Source organism: Myotis myotis, unplaced genomic scaffold (assembly GCF_014108235.1).
Source record: "Myotis myotis isolate mMyoMyo1 unplaced genomic scaffold, mMyoMyo1.p scaffold_m19_p_5, whole genome shotgun sequence".
In the NCBI taxonomy this organism is placed as follows: domain Eukaryota; kingdom Metazoa; phylum Chordata; class Mammalia; order Chiroptera; family Vespertilionidae; genus Myotis; species Myotis myotis.
Window position 1 is genome coordinate 32,711,482 of NW_023416357.1, and position 21,139 is coordinate 32,732,620.

A 21,139-nucleotide genomic window follows, 5' to 3' on the forward strand; every position below is an offset into this window, starting at 1 on the left:
TTACTGATTGTGATAGGATTGTGGAATCTCCCCCCCCCCCCAACCTAGCACAGGGAATAGTAGAAACAGTTTAATTATAGCAATGCATTGTGGCAATATGTTACAGCTCTAGGGCAGCTGGCCTGCCCTGTCCTAATTAGACTTCCTATAGCAAAAGAGAATGCTCACCAAAACCGGTTTAGGTATGGTAATACGATTAGAGGTTCTAAGCAAACATGTGAAGATTATTTTATAATTAATGTAAAAATCCTTAGATTATGTGATACGTATATTGAATGGATATGCATTCAGATTAAACCAGAATCAAAAGAATGCTCGTAGGATGAGATGCTAAAGAGTCTTCCAGAGATAAATACGCATATTTTTTCATAAATAAAAATATTCATATTTTGATAGATAATGTTTGATTAGATAGATTTTTAACCTTTGAGTTTTGTGTATGTATGTATATGTGTGTGTGTGTGTGTTTGTATTTATCTTGGGCTTCTCTTAATTTCTTGTTATTGCTGGCAATATTATTCATTCCTTTCTTTTTCTATCTGCACCAGATGGGGATTGTCAGTTAATATCAGGTGTTTCAGGGACTAGCAAGACACACTTAGTGCAGGTGTGAGTCTGAAGTGTCTTTGTTTGGTTTTGTAATAGCAGGCTGATTACAGATAAGCTCACAATTACAAGCTTTGTAGAGTTCGAGCTGGATCAGTGTTCTCCACTCTTGCTACTCAACGCATGGTATATGGCCTCACCTGAGAATTTGTTAGAAATGCACCATCTCGCGCTAGCCGGTTTGGTTCAGTGGATAGAGCCTCGGCCTGTGGACTGAAGGGTCCCAGGTTGGATTCCGGTCAAGGGCCCATGCCTGGGTTGCTGGCTAGGTCCCTGGTAGAGGGCATGGAGGAGGCAGCAGATCAGTGACTCTCATCATTGATGTTTCTCTCTCTCTCCTTCTCCCTTCCTCTCTAAAAGCAATAAAAATATATTTTAAAAAAAGAAATGCACAATCTCAGCCTTAACCCCAGATTTACTAAATCAGAATCTGCATTTTAACAAGTGCTCCACATGATATGACACACTAGTTTGGTAAAGAAGACTGAGGTTATGCACAAACCTGCATTAAAATTATAGCATCATTTATTTTGATTTGAGGTGATCTTTTGCTGATGATTGAGTCTCATGTATCTGGTTGAAGAAACTAAGGCCTAGCAAGGGTAAGTGACTTGCATAAGGTCACACGTATCTAGATTTAAAACCCAGGTTCTGACTCATTCCAGTGCTTTTTGTTTGACAGATTATTAAAACTGAACCAAAGCATTCATGAATGACAGCAGGGTATACACTCAACAACAAACCTTTATTGAGTAATGGTCAGGCAGTCCAGTAATCCTGTGTGTCTCTAATAACTACTTGGGTTTCCTTTGGTGGTTATTAACTCACCATCTCCTTTCTTCCTTACTCTTTCCTGGATAATATTGCTTTCTACTTCACAGAGGAAATGAAAGACATTGGTGGGAACTTCATTGCTTTTTTCCTGTTTCATCCTCAAATGTGTCTATCTCTACCTGTCCATCTTCAATTGTGCTCTTAGGTTTTTCTCCTCAGTGACAGGGTTTCCTCAGTGTATCAGTTTGCTAGGGCTGCCATAACAAAATACTTTGGATTGGGTGACTTAAACAACAGGAATTTATTTTCTTACAGTTTGGGAGCCTGGAAGTCTAAGATAAAGATTCCAGTGGGATTGGTTTCCTCTGAGGCCTCTTTCCTTGATGCACAATGGCAATCCTCTTTCTGCCTCTTTACCTGATCATACCTTCGTGCACTGGAACCTCTGGTATCTTTTATTTTAATGAGGATAATGGCCTGATTTTAACTTAATCACTTCTTCAAAAACCTTATCTCTAATTTTGAAGATACTGGGATGAGGGCTCCAACATATCAATTTTTGAGGAACATAATCCATAACACTTGGTTAATCCCTTTTTTTGCTGTGGGTTGGCACTAATTTATCAGGATTTAAACACACTCATCTTAAATTCTCACTCTAGATTCATCTTCAGTTTCATCTGTAATTATTTCTTTTCTTTTTTTTTTTTTAAATATATTTTATTGATTTTTTACAGAGAGGAAGGGAGAGAGATAGAGAGCTAGAAACATCGATGAGAGAGAAACATCGATAAGCTGCCTCCCGCACATCTCCCACTGGGGATATGCCCGCAACCCAGGTACATGCCCCTGACCGGAATCGAACCTGGGGCCTTTCAGTCCGCAGGCCGACGCTCTATCCACTGAGCCAAACCGGTTTCGGCTGTAATTATTTCTTTACGTTTCTTGAAAGTTGCCTATATTCATTTTTTCCACCTCCTTATTACTTTTTTCCTTCCATATATTGAAGTCTGGTAATCCACTTCAGTCACTGAATTTAATTGATCTCTTTGTTTTGAAATGTACTGGAATCTTTTAAATCATTTGACTTTTTGACTATCTGTCCTTTGAAAATGCTGTTATGTTTCTGCAACACTATGATCTGTGGACTGAAGGGTCCTGGGTTCGATTCCCAACAAGGGGACATGCCTGGGTCGCAGCTCAATCCCCAGTAGGAGAGATGGTATGTAATTGTGGGGACATTACTGCACATGCAGCCTATACATGTTTTAATGAATTAATTTTTATGAGTGCAGTGACTCCTGAGGCTAACCTCTCAAAACAATGAGATTCTTCTAAGACAGAACAAGGCCAGTAATTGGAAACTACCAATCAAAGATGTGTATATGTGGACAGGATCTAGTTGATGTCAATATGTTTTCTGCCTGCTATTCTTTTTTTTTTTTTAACATATATTTTTATTGATTTCAGAGAGGGAGAGAGAGAAACATCAATGATGAGAATCATTGATTGGCTGCCTTCTGCACACACACCACTGGGGATCGAGCCTGCAACCCGGGCATGTGCCCTTGACTGGAATCGAACCTGGGACCCTTCAGTCTGCAGGCCGATGCTCTATCCACTGAGCCAAACCTGCTAGGACCTCCTATTCTTTTTTAAAAATATATTTTTATTGATTTCAGAGAGGAAGGGAGGGAGACAGAAATAAAAACATCAATGATCAGAGAGAATCATTGATTGGCTGCCTCCTGTACACTCCCCACTGAGGATAGAGACTGCAACCAGGGCATGTGCCCTGGCTGGGAATTGACCTCCTGGTTCATAGGTCAGTGTTCAAGCGCTGAGCCACACCATCTGGGACCCCCTAATCTTCTTCTTCTTTTTTTTAAAAAATTAAATCTTTATTGTTCAGATTATTACAGTTGTTCCTCTTTTTTCCCCCTATAGCTTCCCTCCACCCGGTTCCCACCCCACCATCTACCCTTATCCTCCCACTGTCCTCATCCATAGGTATACGATTTTTTTCCAGTCTCTTCCCCCACCCCCCACACCTCTTTCCCCCTGAGAACTGTCAGTCCACTCCCTTTCTATGCCTCTGATTCTATTCTATTCACCAGTTTATTCTGTTCATCAGATTATTTATTCACTTGATTTTTAGATTCACTTGTTGATAGATATATATCTGTTGTTCATAATTTTTATCTTTACCTTTTTCTTCTTCCTCTTCTTAAAGGATACCTTTCAGCATTTCATATAATACTGGTTTGGTGGTGATGAACTCCTTTAGCCTTTTCTTATCTGTGAAGCTCTTTATCTGACCTTCACTTCTGAATGATAGCTTTGCTGGGCAAGCTTGGTTGTAGGTTCTTGGCATTCATCACTTTGACTATTTCTTGCCACTCCCTTCTGGCCTGCATAGTTTCTATTGAGAAATCAGCTGACAGTCATATGGGTACTCCCTTGTAGGTAACTGACTTTTTCTTTTTCTCTTGCTGCTTTTAAGATTCTCTGTCTTTTGCTCTTGGCATTTTAATTATGATGTGTCTTGGTGTGGTCCTCTTTGGATTCCTTTTGTTTGGGGTTCTCTGCGCTTCCTGGACTTGTAAGTCTATTTCTTTCATCAGGTAGGGGAAGTTTTCTGTCATTATTTCTTCAAATAGGTTTTCAATATTTTGCTCACTTCTTCTGGCACTCCTATAATTCGGATGTTGGTATGCTTGAAGTTGTCCCCAAGGCTCCTTACACTACCTTGATATTTTTGGAATCTTTTTTCATTTTGCTTTTCTGGTTGGGTATTTTTTGCTTCTTCGTATTTCAAATCTGACTTTATTCTTGGGATCCTCTTGTCTGCTGTTGGATCTCTGTATATTATTCTTTATTTCAGTCAGTGTATGCTTAATTTCTAGTTGGTCCTTTTTCATATCCTCAAGGGTCTCACTAAATTTATCGGTGGTTTCTAGAAAATTCTTGAAAAACATTATAACCATGGTTTTGAACTCTATATCCAGTAGTTTGCTTTCCTCCATTTCTGTGATTTGTGACCTGTTTCTTTGTCTCCACATTTTTTTATGCTTCCCTGTGTTGATAGAGTGGCTTTGTGTGCTAGGTGTCCTATAGGGCCCAGTGGCTCAGCCTCCCCAGTTACCTGAGGTGGACACTCTTGGTGCACCCCTTGTGGGCTTTGTGCATAGTCTTGTTGTAGTTAAGCCTTGATTGTTGTAGGTATCACTGGGAGGAATTAACCTCCAGGCCAATTGGCTGTAAGAATCAGCTGTGTCTGTGGTGGGAGAACTTCTGTGCTGAAGACACCCTTCTGGGGCAAGACTTGCTTCAGTGGGGCTTTGGTGCTCACTGAGTCTGCCCCCTGAGTGTGTCCCTTATGGATCTGAGGAGTTGTAATCTGGATGGTCCCACTCTGACCACTGGGTACACTGGCTCTTGGATCTCTAAGGAGGTGCTAATTTAGCCTCTGCCTGAGGCTACCCAGCAGGAGCTACGAAGAGATCTGCAGTTTCCCCTTCCTTGTTTGGGATTTGGAGGTGCCCAGATGAGACCTAGCTGTGAAGCAGTGCAAGCTGCTGTGGGGCCTTGAGCCTTCTTTTGGATGTTCTGTGTCTGTCTGACCCAGCTGCAGTTTGTTAGGCAATTTTAGATTGCAAAGGGCCAGCCCATTCATATGCAAAAGCCTCTGCTAGCAGCTTGGGTGGGGCGGGGTCTCAGGGAATCAACAGGGCGGAGCAGACAGCTATGGCTGATCCTCAGTCCTGCCCTAAGAGGTCCCGGGGTCTCAGTGTCCCCATAATCCCTGCAAGCACCTCTGAGAGAAAGCCGCCCTCGAGTTCCAACCAATGCCAGACAGTCCAGTTTCTCCCCAAATGAGTTTGGGTCTCCAGAGACTCACCCAGAACTGGAGTTCAGAGCAGTCGGGGGCTTGTGCTTCCCTCCCGATTGAAAAAGACACCGGCATCCTCAGTTGCCAGCCCTTTCCGCGGGCTCGAGCCTCCGTACCTCTGCACTTTACTTCCGCAGCTCCTCTGACTCTCAGTGTGCTTTTCTCTTTCCTTCTAGTTGTAGAATTTCCACTCAGCCAGCCTTCCTGTGGTTCTGGATGATGTCCGTTCTCTCCTTTAGTTGTATTTTTGAAATGGTTGTGCGAGGTAGCAATTTCCGGTGTTTACCTATGCCGCCATCTTGGTTTCTCTCCCCCCTAATCTTCTTTTTGTAGAGTTGGGCTGTGGATCACGAGTTGACTTGCAGGAATTTAACTATCGTTGAAAAACAAAATGACATCTTCCTCTAATCCCTCTGCTCTACTAGAAGTAGTATATGGTAAATATTAACATTGCTTATACATTTTACTAAAAGGCTACTTGTCAAGTTTTTATTTGTCCAATACCTGTTCTTTCCTGGAGGAAAATTGGAGCTCTTTTAAGTTATAAATGTCCATATTCTCAATGGCTTATATTTGGCCATATTCATCCTTCTCTTAAAGTGGAATACTGCACTTCTTTTCTCATCAGGTGATGTCATCTTTTTCCTCATATTACTCTGCCTGTTCTTTTTAAAAAAAAACATTTTATTGATTTTTTTACAGAGAGGAAGGGAGAGGGATAGAGAGTTAGAAACATCGATGAGAGAGAAACATCGATCAGCTGCCTCCTGCACGCCCCCTACTGGGGATGTGCCTGCAACCAAGATACATTCCCTTGACCAGAATCGAACCTGGGACCCTTCAGTCCACAGGCCAGTGCTCTATCCACTGAGCCAAACCTGTTAGGGCTACTCTGCCTGTTCTTATTCCATTTTCTCAGTCTTCTTTATGCTAAAACATTGCTTACATTATCACATTTTCTTAAATTCTGTTATAATTAGTTTGTGTAAAGCTCAAAACACATTCAGGTCTTCAGCTCACTTTGTGTTTTTATAGAGAGTACTTTTAATGATTCAGTATTTAACTATAGAAGTAGAGACAGTGCTGTAAGGAAGTTTTTTGCTTGTCATGTTTTGCTTTATGGTGAGGTTTTCATTTTCATATTTTTAATTCCATATTTTTTTGTATTAATTTATTCTTTAGGTTCCCATTTGTTTCTTTTCCAAAGAAGCTATTTCACAGCATTTATTGACCTAACTTATTGAACCCTGAAAACCCTTGCTATATTTCTAGATGGTCTTCCTGGCCAACTGGTCACTAAGAATTCCATTGTCCTCCTCTTTCCCTGTCCTTGAAGGGAAAAGGATGCTTGGAATATACTCTTTGGGGTGTAGCACTTACTTCTTACCATCAGGTGGCACTGCAGATTACTCACTTTATTTTTATATTCTTAGGAATGGTAGGTAGATCTAGTAGTGTGTTATCTGGTAAAGAAACAAGTTGATGTGGAACTGTCATGGAGAAGACTTAGAAATGAAGTTAAACTAGGCTGTATACTTGAAACTAATACAAAATAATATTGATAAGGAAAAATAAAAATGTATCACTAAAACAAAGATGAAATTTAAGACATTCTAACAAATACTTATTTCCCTTTAATGTAATGGAAATGTATATAATATGTGAAGCTTAAAGGAAAGCAATCAATAAATTAGAACATTTTGTTTGGTTTTATTTTTCTCAGACTTAAATATTTTAAACTACTGTTTTTATAAACACCAAATAATAGACTATTAAGTGCTTCTTAGAGATGACTGAGTTAAAACTGCTGTTTGATTACAAGATTGAGTTCCCTGAGTGAGGAAATTTTTTTTTTTTTTTTTTTTACAGAGAGGAAGGGAGAGAGACAGAGAGTTAGAAACATCGATGAGAGAGAATCATCGATCAGCTGCCTCCTGCACATCTCCCACTGGGGATATGCCCGCAACCCAGGTACATGCCCCCGACTGGAATCGAACCTGGGACCTCTCAGTCCGCAGGCCGACGCTCTATCCACTGAGCCAAACCGGTTTCGGCAGGAAATTGTTTTTTGGTAAACATTATTATCACAAATTTAGATAATCTGACAGAACTGTTGCTTATCAATTCTTGTTACTGAAGATCAAGCTTGTAAGCCTTTTCTCCTGAACTTTTATGATGAGAGTGTAGTTAGTGACTACATTATCTACTTAAATGTGCTATATTTAAGATACTAGAGGCCCGGTGCACAAAAATTTGTGTACTGGGGGGGGGGGGGGGCGGTCCCTCAGCCCGGCCTATGCCCTCTTGCAATCTGGGACCCCTCGGAGGATGTCCACCTGCTGGCTTAGGCCTGCTCCCTGGGGGATTTGGCCCAAGCTGGCAGTCAGACATTCCTCTGGCAGCCCGGCAGCCCTTGTGGGGTGTCCACTTACCAGCATGGAGCAGAACTAAGCTGTAGTCGGACATCCTTAGTCGGGGGACCCTCACCCCGATGGAGGTTTGGCCAGCCTGGGTGAGGGGCTGATGGCTGTTTTCAGGCTGGCCATACCCCCTTTAGGGTGGGGGGGTCCCCACTGAGGTGCCTGGCCAGTCTGGGTGAGGGGCTGAGGGCTGTTTTCAGGCTGGCCAAGCCCCCCAGCAACGGAAGCTCCCAGCCTCTCCTTTTTTTCTTTTTTTTTTATTCTGGGATTTATTTACCTTCTATAATTTAAACTTTGTAGCCTTGAGTGGAGCTCAGAGCCGGCCAGGGCAGGCGGGAAGCTTGGCTTCCTCCATCGCCATGGTCAACCCAAGCCTCTTGCTCGCTCCAGCTCCGTGGCCACGGCCGGCTGAAAGCAGGTGTCTGGGGTTTATTTAGCTTCTGTAATTGAAACTTTGTTGCCTTGAGTGGAGCTCAGAGCCGGCCGCGGCAGGCGGGAAGCTTGGCTTCCTCCATCACTGGAGCAACCAGCCTCCTGTTTGCTCCAGCTCCGTGGCTGCTGGCCGCCATCTTGGTTGGGTTAATTTGCATATAGTCGCTATGATTGGCTGGTGGGCGTGGCTTAAGGTGTAGCGAAGGTACAGTCAATATTCATGTTTGTCTTTTATTAGTGTAGATTGCTATGATTTTGTAAGTGCTTGACAAAACAAATATGTAATGATTTAAAGCTATTGAGAATTTGGGATATTTTAGAGGAGTAGGGAAGAGAAATGAAGCAAATTTGCTGATGGAAATTTAGGATAAGTTTAAAGTGAAACTTTTAACTTGGTCTTTTTAAAAATGTTTTTTTGTATTTTTTTCTAAAAAAACATTTTTTTCTTTTTTTTCATCATTAAGGTAAATTATGTAGACTAAGAATTTTCTTGTCCTGGCCAGGTAAAATGCAGAGTGACTGCTGATGGGAATGTGGTTTCTTTTGGGGATAAAGAAAATCTTCTTAAATTGATTGTAGTGATGGTTGCACAACTCTGTGGATATACAAAAACCACTGAATTGTATACTTCTAGTAAGTGAATTGTATGATCTGTACTTTATATCGTAATAAAGCTGTTATTTTTTTACATCCTTTGACTATGTAAATGCCAAAGTCATCAAGAGATAAGGAAAAGTGATTGAAGAAACAAAAAAGCATTTGGCTGGAGTATCATCAACAATAATTGATGTTAATTCAAAGCAAGGAAGAGTATTTTTTCAAGAAATTAAATAAAAATTAAAGACATAGACTTTGGACATCAGCCAGGGTTCCAAAGATGCCAGTACCATTCAAATCCATAATACACAGTGTGGATTCATTACAGTTTCTCAACAGAGATAGTTTGGCAGTTGGACAAGAAAGTTCTTCTGGTCCTGGCCCGTTTGGCTCAGTGGACATAGCGTCGGCTTGCGGACTGAAGGTACCCAGGTTCAATTCCTGTCAAGGGCACATGCCCAGGTTGCAGGCCCAATCCCCAGTAGGGGGCTTGCAGGAAGCAGTCAGTCTGTTTGTTGGTGGCAGGCAGAGGTGCTGAGTTTCCTTGTCTGTGTTTCTTTTAATGAAAATGGTAAGTTTTCAACTATAGGCACATGTATATATCTTTAGATGTTAGAATTGGGGGAGTATCTTACAGAAACAAGCCTAGAAAGTCCAGTAACAGGCATGAGTATTTATAGGCTCTTTCACATATTTCTAGTTTGTTTAGACTTCTATAGAATCAAAGAATAGAATAAACCTACTAATGAATAAACTGAACTGACTCAATTGAGAAGTACTATAGAGAGAAGTACAAAATGCCTGCCCTTTTAATTTTCACCTCCTTTTCTATTGTTCTTAGAGAAGAGTTCAGATTTTGAGTAATTCTCTTCTGTAGCCAATAAAATAGAGGCAATGTTTCTTCTCTCATGATTTTGAAACTGTACAAATTAATGAAAAATCAAATCAACCTCATTGTTTACATTATCAATTAAAAAACTTAGACAAATTTAATCTTGCTGTTTGCTTGGTTGTCCTAAGGGGGTTGGTAATTGATAGGAACGCTGAAAGGAAAAGGATACATTCCTTTAACATATGTAGAAGATTTTTCTTACTACACATAGACCTCTACACAGAGGAGACGTAACAGTGCTTCCACTGGGAGAGACTAGCTTCGCTGGCCCTCAGGTGTACCTGATGACGATCTCTGTGAAGATCCTGGCAAGTCCTTTGAGAAATTACATTTAGCCATTCCCACAAGTTAGTTATGTCTGTCTGTCTGCTCTTGATTTCTCCATCCTCTCCCTCCTGTTATTTTCTTCCTCCACCACCTTTATCACTCAGTTCTCTTTTGGAGACTGGTTATGTCTGCTTCAGTACTAGGTGCAAATAGCAGTAGAAACCCTATTATATTTCTGCAGGCTAATTCTAGGGGGCGTTGGTAGTCATCTATCTTTTAACTCAAATGAAGTTTATTTCCACACTGTTACATTTGAATGATTCTATACATTGCTCTCCCTGTTCTTTGTTGCCATCACTGTCCTTTTAAGAGAATTCCCCAGTTAAGTACTGTATGGATATTGAATGTGATCTTTTTAGGTTTCTGATGGATTCAGAGATCTTTTTGACAGTTTCTTTAGGAACCTATTGTGGGAGAATATGGTAGGTTTGTGGGTGTTTGGGAGTCGGGTGGTGTGGTGAGGCCATTTCGTGTGATAGTAGGAATAGAGAGCTGGTTATGGGCCTCACTCTGCCATGTACTAGTTTGCTACACGACCTGGGAAGCGCTCCTATAGCTGTACGTTCTTCCTAGATAAAAGTGATATTAGTCCACTTGTCAGATTTGCTCTTACAGATTTGTTTGGGATCTTTAAAACATTTACTAAGGTTTATTTATTTGGTGTTTTTAATAATCCATTATAGGTCTGTCATTCCTGAATTAAGTTCTTTTTGATGATGCACTTAATCTGCAGATTAGGAACTGATTGCTGCTTAGAGCTTCCCTTATAAGTTAATTAGTGCTTAGAAATGTTTCCAGTAGAAGTTATGAAAGATGGTTGTTTCTTGGACCTAACAGCCCTATTATCTGAACCACTCATAGTAGTGCTTCTGTGGGGGGAAATGTGCTCTGGGTTCCAACTGTTATTTTCGGAACTTATTTTTCACAGTTTGTTTTAATGATCTTTTCTCTCTGCTTCCCACCTTAATCCTCCAGGATGAAACAAATGAGTTAATTAGCTGCCATGTGGTTCAGTGTGAAGTACTTGATTGTTCAAAAATGGTCACTTTTCTCTTTTTTAATTTAATTTTTTAATTCTTTATTGTTTAAAGCAGCGGTCGCCAATCTTTCGGACCTCACTGACCACCAGTTGGCGACTGCTGGTTTAAAGTACCACATATGTTTTTCCCCCATTGTCCTCTCCCGGCCACCCCCATCCTCTAGCACATGCCCTCACCCCCCTAGTGTCTGTGTCCATTGGTTATGCTCATATACATGCGTACATGTCCTCTGGTTGATCTCTTAACCCCACCCCACCTTCCCTTGCCTTCCCTCTGAAGTTTGACGGTCTGTTTGACGCTTCTCTGGATCTATTTTTGTTCATTAGTTTGTGTTGTTTATTATATTCCACAAATGAGTGAGATCATGTGATATTTATCTTTTTCCCACTGGCTTATTTCTCTTAGCATAATGCTCTCCATGTCCATCCATGCTGTTGCAAATGGTAAGAATTCCTTCTTTTTTACTGCAACGTAAATATCTACAATATTCCATTGTGTAGATGTACCACAGGTTTTTAATTCACTCATCTGCTGATGGGCACTTAGGCTGTTTCCAAATCTTAGCTATGGTAAATTGTGCTGCTATGAACATAGGGGTGCATATATCCTTTCTGGTTGGTGTTTCTGATTTCTTGGGATATATTCCTAGAAGTGGGATTACTGGGTCAAATGGGAGTTCCATTTTTAATTTTTTGAGGAAACTCCCTACTGTTCTCCACAGTGGCTGTACCAATCTGCATTCCCACCAGCAGTGCACGAGGGTTCCTTTTTCTCCACATCCTTGCCAGCACTTGTCATTTGTTGTTCACTTTTCTTTATTCAGCAGATATTTATTAAGCATACATTGTGTGTCTTATTGGGCTTCTGGGACTACAGAGATGCTTTAGACCAGTGGTCGCTAACCTTTTGGACCACCGGTTGGTGTCCGCTGCTTTAGAGAGCAGTCCTGTCACTCAAGGGAGTCAGTATTAGATACTGATTAAGACTGTTGTGGCTTTGGTATTCAAGTCCAGCACTGCCACTTAATAAATTGTGACCTTGGGGGGTGGAGGTGGAAGAGAGCATAGGGGGGATAAAGGGAAGAATATAATAAAGAGAAGATAAAATTGACCATGGCAAGGTAAAGTCTAGGATCTTTTACTTCCCTACCCGCCACACAGAATTAGTATTAGGAATATGTAAATGGATAAAACCTTCATATAATATTTAGCATATAATATATGCTCAGATATTGGCTATTATTTTAAGACTTGAACTTTGTTTTTATTTTAGCTGGCTTGAATTGAATTATGGAAATTTTAAGTAAGTATGGATGATACATAGGCTAGATAGAAACATGAAGAAGGAGGTGGATGATTGAAGTATAGGAGGAATTCAGAACATTGAAGCTCTTTCTCTATTTCTGTTAATATTTTGTGTATAAAGTATGTTAATTTCAAGTATGTTAATTTATCATTTCCAGGTTTCCATGGATCTCAATAGTGCCAGCACTGTTGTTCTTCAGGTCTTAACACAGGCCACTAGTCAAGATACTGCTCTCTTAAAACCAGCAGAGGAGCAGTTGAAACAATGGGAAACACAGCCAGGTTTCTATTCAGTGCTGCTGGTAAGTTGTTCAGACACCATTATATTAACTTTTAAAAACCCACTTGTATTGGTGGATTAGTTAGTGAAACTGATCCAAATGGTTGGCTACCATTGCACTGCCATTTACTAATTCAGGACATGGCTCTTTGAAAGTGTTTAAGAAATGTTTGTTGATGAGTGAATAAATAGGATATTGGTAGGGTCTGCTTAGAAGGTTTCACTAATGATGTGGTGTGGGAGAATTTGGATACTGCATTTACCTACCTTGCCATCTTGACTGGAAGTTCTGTGATGTTTTAAATTACAATGTAAATATTATTTTTACTGTTCTTTTTATTTTCATACTAGTGGCCTGGTGCACGAAATTTGTGCACGGGGAAGAGGGGTGTTCCTCAGCCCGGCCTGCACCCTCTCCAATCTGGGACCCCTCGAAGGATGTTCTACTGCTGGTTTACAGGGATTGGGCCTAAACCAACAGTCGGACATTCCTCTTGCAGTCTGGGACTGCTGACTCCTAACCACTCACCTGCCTGATTTCCCCTACCACTCTGCCTACTGGTCTGCTTGCCCCCAACTGTCCCCCGTGCCAGTGTGCTCATCCCCAACTGCCTCCCTTGCCAGTCTGCTCGCCCCCAACTGCCCCCCTGCTTGCCTGCTCACTTCAAACTGTCTCCCCCCCCCCCCTGCTGTCCTGATCACCTCCAACTGACCCCCACTGACGGCCTGCTTGCCCCCAACTGGCCCCCCTGCTGGTCTGCTTACCCCCATCAACCCCGCCCCCCACCAGCCTGATCACCCACAACTGCCCTCCCCTCTTGGCCTCTAACCGCCTCTACCTCGGCCCCACCACCGTGGCTTTGTCCAGAAGAATGTCCAGGAGGTCTCCGGGAAGGTCTCCCAGCCTAATTAGCATATTACCCTTTTGTTAGTATAGATACATTTATAACTATCATTACACATTTTTTATAACAATTTTAATTTTTTGATAAAAAATTTAAAGACCACAGAACATTATAATTTCCTCTTTTATTATTAAAATAATGTTACATGGTTTAGCTTGCACAGTCATTATTAAGGGGTCCCACTACTGTGAAAAATGAGGATTATCTGTATTAACACAGTAAGCAGATTTTTTGAGTGTTGGTTAATTTTGAGTTGAAATTACATCACATCTGCATTTATATAACTTAAAAATGTTTTGCTATCACACAATTTGTAAACACACTTGTTTTAATGAGAATACTTTCAGATAATTTATTTCATAGCATTTATTAATAACTCAAGGGCTTTCACTCCTTAGAATCTTTGAATTTATGTTGTCAATGACTCTATTTTGATTTTTTTATTTCGATGATTTTTGTGTGTGTGTAGATTGTGATATATAATGAGGTTTATTTTGTTTTACGTTTATTAACAAATAAACATACTTAAGAATAGAATAATGTAATGAATCTCCACGTATACATTACTAAGCTTAAACAATTAGCATTCTACTGAGCATTCTACTTTCTTATATGAATTGAACTGTAGGTATTTAGAAAATAATATGATATATGTAGTGATATAATTTAAATGAAACTAATTTTAAAAGTCTATTCATATTTTCTTGTATATTATACTTTTAACTTACATGTTTATTCTAATACTATGTTTTTTTAATTTACAGAATATTTTCACAAATCACGATTTGGATGTTAATGTAAGGTGGCTTGCTGTGCTGTATTTTAAAAATGGAATTGATCGTTACTGGAGACGTGTAGCACCTCAGTAAGTTTCATCACTCTCCCCCTCTCAGTGCAGTAATCCTTTTTAAATTCAGGGAAGTATTGGAGTATATCTGTTAATCTTCATTCTTTTTTTTAAAAAAATATATTTTATTTATTTTTTTACAGAAAAGAAGGGAGAGGGAATAGAGAGTTAGAAACATCGATGAGAGAGAAACATCGATCAGCTGCCTCCTGCACACCCCCTACTGGGGATGTGCCCGCAACCAAGGTACATGCCCTTGACCGGAATCGAACCTGGGACCCTTCATTCCGCAGGCCGACGCTCTATCCACTGAGCCAAACCAGTTAGGGCTAATCTTCATTCTTTACGTAAAAGAATGAGCTTGTGCTTACTTCAGCTGCCCATGTATTAAAATTGGAACAATGCTGAGCAGATTAGCATGGTCCCTATGTTAGGATGACTTGCAAATTTGTGAAATGTTTTTTTTCTTAATACTTAAATGAAAAATAAATGTATTACTTATTAAAGAAGAAAAGTATTCTACTTAGTTAATTACAAATCAATATCCATATTATTGCTTTTTCCCATGACTTTTTTTTATTATGGGCAGGCGTATGCATGGCTTTCTTGTTGGCCTGCTTTCGAGGATCTCAAATTTGATGAGCACAGAGCAAAGGTTGAGTTGAATAATTCATGTTGGAAAAAAAATGTTTATTTGTGTTTTATTTTTAAAGAAGTTGAGGTTAGGATTTTGAAAAAAAGTCATTGAGAAGGAAATCCCAGGTCAATTCTGAGCCAACTAGATGTTAATTCCAGTTTCTTTTGCATAATTTCCTTTGCAGTGGGAATGGGATAGTATACATTTGTAATCTCATCAGATTCAGTTGTAATTGCTCTGTAGGTGGTTAAATGAACATATGTCTCTTAATAATTAATTACATGTTATATAATTGATAGACAGGAAATGCAGACATGACTCTGGAATTTATTTGATAGAAAATAGTGAACCTTGCTGAAGAAGTAACAGCCTTTGTTTTCCAGTAGATGGCACCATAGCTCCTATATTTATAAGGCCTTAAAAAAAAACTTGTCTATTTCAAAGTGCTTATAAAATATGCCCTTGAATAATATTGGAAGCAACTAGAATTTTTTAAGGCTGCACTTAAGATGTAGTAGTGTAAAGCAAACTTATTTTAAAATAAATTCATAATTTTGAGAGACAGTATTTAGTGATAAACTGTATTTTTGATTTATTGGAAACAGTGCAGCAGCACAAATTTTTCTACTGTTGTGTTCAGTTATATTTTAGATGATTCCTAAAATTGATTTTATACTGGTTATATGAAGAATATGGTTATAATGAGTATAAGTAGTCATTTAAAATGACTGTAAGGGAGAGTAAATTATGATTACATATTTCAGATTGTACTTTCACATAAAGAATTAGAAACTGGAATTTACTTTAAATTTTACAAATTAATAGTGTTATTGTATGGTATTAAGAAGTTAAATCCCAAGTTATCTCTTCTGGCATATATTAAGATACAAGCTTTAGGAAAGAATCCTTCCTTTTGTATTTTTAGCTTCCGGTTGTGGTCTGCAATACTTAGTGTTCCTTGGCTTGAAGGTGCATCACTCTGATGTCTGCCTCTATCGTCACATAGACTTCTTCTCGCATGTTTCCTCTGTGTCTTTGTCCAAATTTTCTCTCCTTGTAAAGGGCACCAGTGCTTAGATTAGGGCCACCCTAATCCAGTATAACCTCATTTTAGCTTGATTACACATCTGTAAAATCCCAGTTTCCAAATAAGGTCACAGTCAGGTTCTAGAAGTTAGCACTTTAAGATGTCTTTTTTGGGGGACACAGTTCATCTTAACAGATGCTTTATAACTTGTTTTTAATTCTCTACAACTTTTATGGCTGGTTTTATTGGGATGATTCATCTGCCAGAATGGAAAACCTTAAAATGAGGGATTTAAGATTTAAATAAACAATACATTCATATAGTTAGAAAAGTACAGTGCATACCATCTTATACAGTGAATATTCTCCATCCCTGTCCTTTTGTTATCTAGTGTAGTCAGAATATTGGTATTGTGTGTATACTTTCCAGATATCTACAATGAGAGATTTTTAAACTAGTTGATTTCTAATAAGTCTTCCATCCCAAGCATTCTTTGATACCTGATCCTTTTCTCCAAAGAACAACTGCAATCAGATTTTAAAAAGAAGTCAATGGAAAACTAATTTTTACTTACAGGTTTTTGGTTCTTTTTTAGCCAACCATTAATATTTTTTGTCTGTAACTATTTTTACATCAAAAGCAAACATCAAAATATCACATTCATTATGCTAAGAGAAATATGCTAGTCAGAGAAAGACAAGTACCACTTGCATATTTCACTCATGTACAGCCTAATGAACAAACCGAACTAACAAGCAAAATAGAGACATACTCATAGAGTGCAGGCTGACAGCTTGGGGTAGGGGCTGGGGGCTCATATGGGTTAAGCAAAAAAGGGAAAAAAAGGAACAATTTATGGATAGAGACAACAGTGTGGTGATTGGGAGGAGGGAGGTAGAGTAAAAGGGGAATAAAGTGATAGAAAAAATAAAGAAAAATTACATTCATTACTGTGGATTTGTCTATATTATATGGCTTGCTGTTTTGTACTTCTTATTTATTCAATTTTGAAGGAATTTTATGCTTTTGAATTACTTGATGTGCCAAAGTACAATGGAAATAATTTTATTTATTTACCAAAACAATCAGGGACACCCTGTTTAAAAAGCTTTTTATTTTTAAAATTCACAGTAGTGCTTACCTGCATTTATTGTTAGGTAGCATTCTCTTGCATAATAAATACATCTTTTTTTTCAGTGCTCTCTCAGAGGAGGAGAAATCTACATTGCGTGCAGGGCTAATCACCAACTTCAATGAACCAATAAATCAGGTTAGTGAGAAAATGAATGCTAATTATTCTTTCCCTTTCCTTAGTTTTTGCTTCTTTTTCAAACTAATTTTGTTACTGGGCATTAAAAATAAAATCTATTACATAATGTCCATTTGTGATGTTTATATACATTTCTCTGTTGATTTTTGAATTTTGAGATCCAGTTCTAGCTGTTAAGAATTTTGGCTAGATTTGACAATTAATTATTTAAAACTCAGAAGTCATTTTAAGACATACTTGTATGCATTTTAAACTTCCTCAGTTTTTTTTTTTTAGCTAACATGGAAAGCAAATGTCTCTGTATTTGTAGTTTTACTGCATGGAAGTTAAGTTTAATGATTTAGATGAACCCTTCTGTTTGTATACTATAGGATGATTTCACGATTTTGCCTATTTCATCCATCACATTTTCAGTTCTTACTATGTGAGGGATCGGTAGTAAACTATACAGTTTTTTTTCTTTTATAGTGGGATTTTTCTTCTAAGAATAAAGTAAGTTTTGCTTATGGATACAAAGCACACTGTATTTGGTCATGTATTCAATGCAATTTTATCTCAACGTATTATTGCTTTTATAGATCCTTAAGGAGATGAGGGAAGATGGAGAGGAATGGAGTAGCTCTTACTGGGTCAGGAGGTGATTAGGAAGAGTTTGGGTGATCTAGAAAGTCATTGGTTTAGATGTTCAGTCAGTCAGAATTTGATTAACACTGATCTGAACAAATATCATTATTTAAATACCTAATATTTGATGTTCATTTCTATTCTTAGGTCAGTGGTTCTGAAACTTTGTAATCCTAGAAGTTCCTTACACTGCCAAAATAAAACCCTAAAGGATTAGGGTTAATATTTACTGTATTAGAAACTAAAACCGAAAATTAAAAAAAAAAGTATAAAATAAAAATAATAAAATCATTACTTTTAATGTAAATAGAAATTTAAAAGATGAACGATAGCTGTTTCTCAAAGCAATAGATAAATTAATGAGAAGAGTTGCATTGTTCTGTACTTTTCCATATCTCTTTGGTGTCTGGCTATTTGAAAGATGTCCAGCCTGCCCGTGTAGCTCAGTGGTTCAGCATCAACCTATGAACCAGGAGGTCACGGTTTGAATCTTACTCAGGGCACATGCCCGGGTTGTAAGCTCAATCCCCAGTTGGGGGCAGCCGATCAATGAGTCTCATCATTGATGTTTCTCCCTTTCCCTTCCTCTCTGAAATCAATAAAAACATATTTTTAAAAAAGATGTCTACACTTTCATATCTGCTTCTTTATTTACTCTGTTGCAGTATATTATTTTGGTAGAAGTTATATGAAGGAAATAGGTTATTGGGAAAGGGAGGAACTCACAGACCCTGGAAGGATTTTAAATCACCCACTCCCCACCCTGAAATCCATAGACCACACTTTGAGAACTACTGTCTTAAGCAGTTGTTTTGTGAAAAATTTTGTTCATTTTGGTCAAATGTATAATAACCAAAAAGGTAACTTTGAACTATGAATGCATTTCTTATCCATTGCTTTTATTACAGGTTTATTTCTTCTTTTAAAAATTTTATTTTCTTGTTTAAAGTATTACAGATAGTAGTACATATGTCTCCTTTTTTCCCCATACATATGTTTATTTCTGATGATTAATTTCCCCTCCAGATTGCAACTCAGATTGCAGTACTCATTGCCAAAGTTGCTCGGTTGGACTGTCCCAGACAGTGGCCTGAACTGATTCCCATTCTTATAGAATCTGTGAAAGTCCAAGATGATCTTCGACAGCACAGAGCTTTACTTACCTTCTATCATGTCACCAAGACTCTGGCCTCTAAACGTCTGGCTGCTGATAGAAAACTGTTTTCTGATGTAAGTGATTTAACATAATTAGATTCTGAAAACCATGCTACTTATATAAAACTATTCATAATTTTACCTAAATATTTTATTGAAAGGTTATGAATTTTTTCCAAAAGGTTCAGAATAATAGGTAATAGCTGAAAGATTGTAAGCTGAGTAGTGATTGACCATAAGACCACTTCACTGCCAGTGAGGGGAATTGGTTGGTAGAGAACAGTCTGAAGGCAAAGCGACTGGTTTGAGGCTATTGGGGTAGTTCAGATGAGATGATAAAGCTCTTAAATGAAGCAGTGGTAAAGGGAACATACAGACCTGAAATTTAGGAAGTTAAAATTGACATGCCTGGTTAATGGATGGGCAGATGTAGGAAGGAGCCTGACATAACTGGGGGGCAGTAGTCCTTGATTGCATGTTTTAGCGCCATTTGTTGAAAAGACTCCTTTCTTCGTTCATTTGCTTTGGTGCTTTTGTATTTGTCTTGAACTACCAAAACAGCGATTTTCCTGTTGTTCGACCTGACTTTTTGGACTGTACCATATAACACTGGTGAGTCTCAACATATTTTTAACAGTATTCTTGCTTTTCTTTGGAATCCTCATTTTGAGGATAGTGCTTAGGAATCTGGATTTGGCTTCCCAGGTGATTCTTACATACACTTAAGTTTAAGTCAGAACCACATTAGTTCTTTTTTATTTATTTATTATTAGTATTCTTTTATTGATTTTTTTCAGAGAGAAAGGGAGAGGGAGAAGGAGAGAGAGAGAATAGAAAAATCTAGAGAGAAATATTGAACAGCTGCCTCGTGCACGTCCCCTCTGGGGATCAAGTCCGCAACCTGGCATGTGCCCTGAAGAGGAATTGAACAGGTGACCTCTTGGTTCATGGGTCCATGGTCAAGTGAGCCACACTGGCCATGCTGCCCTCTTTATTTTTAACCTAGTGGGTTTAAATAGTCAATCTTGTGTTTACTGAGGATGCTGAGTATAAGAGCAGTTCTTTTAGTGAAAGGTTGCTTTTGAAATCCTTGTCACTTTTGCTTGATATCTAACTGGGGCTAAAGAAATGGACAAGGAAAGGAAAGTTTATCCTATCAGGTCTTTCTATGAATTTCTTGTTGGTTTTCCTCACTTTTATCCCTTCCGTATGTTTTTTCCCCCCAGGTGAAATACGTCTTTCTTTAATCCTATGGTTTTATTGTTATCAAAATATGTAGGACCTTGATATTTCAAATATATATGGAATACAGACAAACATAAAGTATTTTTGGAAGAAATTACTCTTGACTGCACCTTTCACTTTTTAGAAGACAACATCTTCCTTTGTCTGATTCAGAAGAGTATTGTTTATCTCAAGTTCATTTTGTGCAGGGTTAATTCTTCTTATGTCTTCTTGCCTTTCTTTTGCAGTCAATTCTTCCCGTAAAGTTTTATAAATTTGTGACAAACCATTAAAACGTTTTCTTCCCTTTGAGTAATCTGATGTGCCTTGATCCAAAAATAATGGATCCAAACTTCAGTTTTCCAAGTTATCTTTGACAGACATCAGCTTCATTAAATTTATTCAGTTCTTAAGTCGGAAGTCCTAAAATCAAGATGTCATGATGGCTGTGTTCCTTCTGGCACCTCCAAGGGGTGAATCTGTTTCCTTGCCTTTCGAGCTTCTAGAAACCACCTGCATTCATTCCTTGGCTTGTGGCCCCTTCCATCAAATTACATCACTTTAGCCTCTATTTTCATCCTCACATCTACTTTTATGCATTGTTTTTATATTGGAAGTTTTCCATACAGAAGTCAAATATCTAGAATATTCTCTCTTATAGTTATTCTTTACTACCCTTCTATGGAAGTCTTAATTTTTAGTTTGGCTTTCTCAAGTTGTATGCCCCAAATGTGTTGCTTTAGTTTTCAGGTATAATTTATATTTAGCCTAGGCAATCTCTACAGATTTTATCTAATCAGGGACCTTATTCTGGATAGCTTTCTGACTACTTCAGCTTTCTTGCTATGTTTCCTTGTAGTGTGAAGCTCACTTTTATCCCTTCCGT

General features: G+C 38.6%; 1 protein-coding gene and 1 non-coding gene across 14 annotated transcripts in view; both read left to right on the forward strand.

The window, feature by feature from the left end:
- The window catches only part of IPO11 (importin 11), a 162,215-nt gene that overhangs the window by 1,154 nt on the left and 139,922 nt on the right, over positions 1–21,139 (forward strand). For 11 of the 13 annotated variants that reach the window (XM_036308397.1, XM_036308394.1, XM_036308396.1 and 8 more), the window contains exons 2-6: positions 11,386–11,423; positions 12,443–12,586; positions 14,234–14,334; positions 17,178–17,250; positions 18,901–19,104. In XM_036308397.1, coding sequence (XP_036164290.1) covers positions 11,409–11,423; positions 12,443–12,586; positions 14,234–14,334; positions 17,178–17,250; positions 18,901–19,104 — 537 coding nt within the window. In that variant the 5' untranslated portion in view covers positions 11,386–11,408. Of the gene's footprint in view, positions 1–11,385; positions 11,424–12,263; positions 12,283–12,442; positions 12,587–14,233; positions 14,335–17,177; positions 17,251–18,900; positions 19,105–21,139 lie in introns of those variants that run through there. The other 2 variants (XM_036308392.1, XM_036308391.1) reach the window with 2 other exon arrangements.
- LOC118657156 lies at positions 14,680–14,786 on the forward strand. The gene has a single exon (XR_004967890.1). It is a non-coding gene; the product is annotated as a U6 spliceosomal RNA (small nuclear RNA).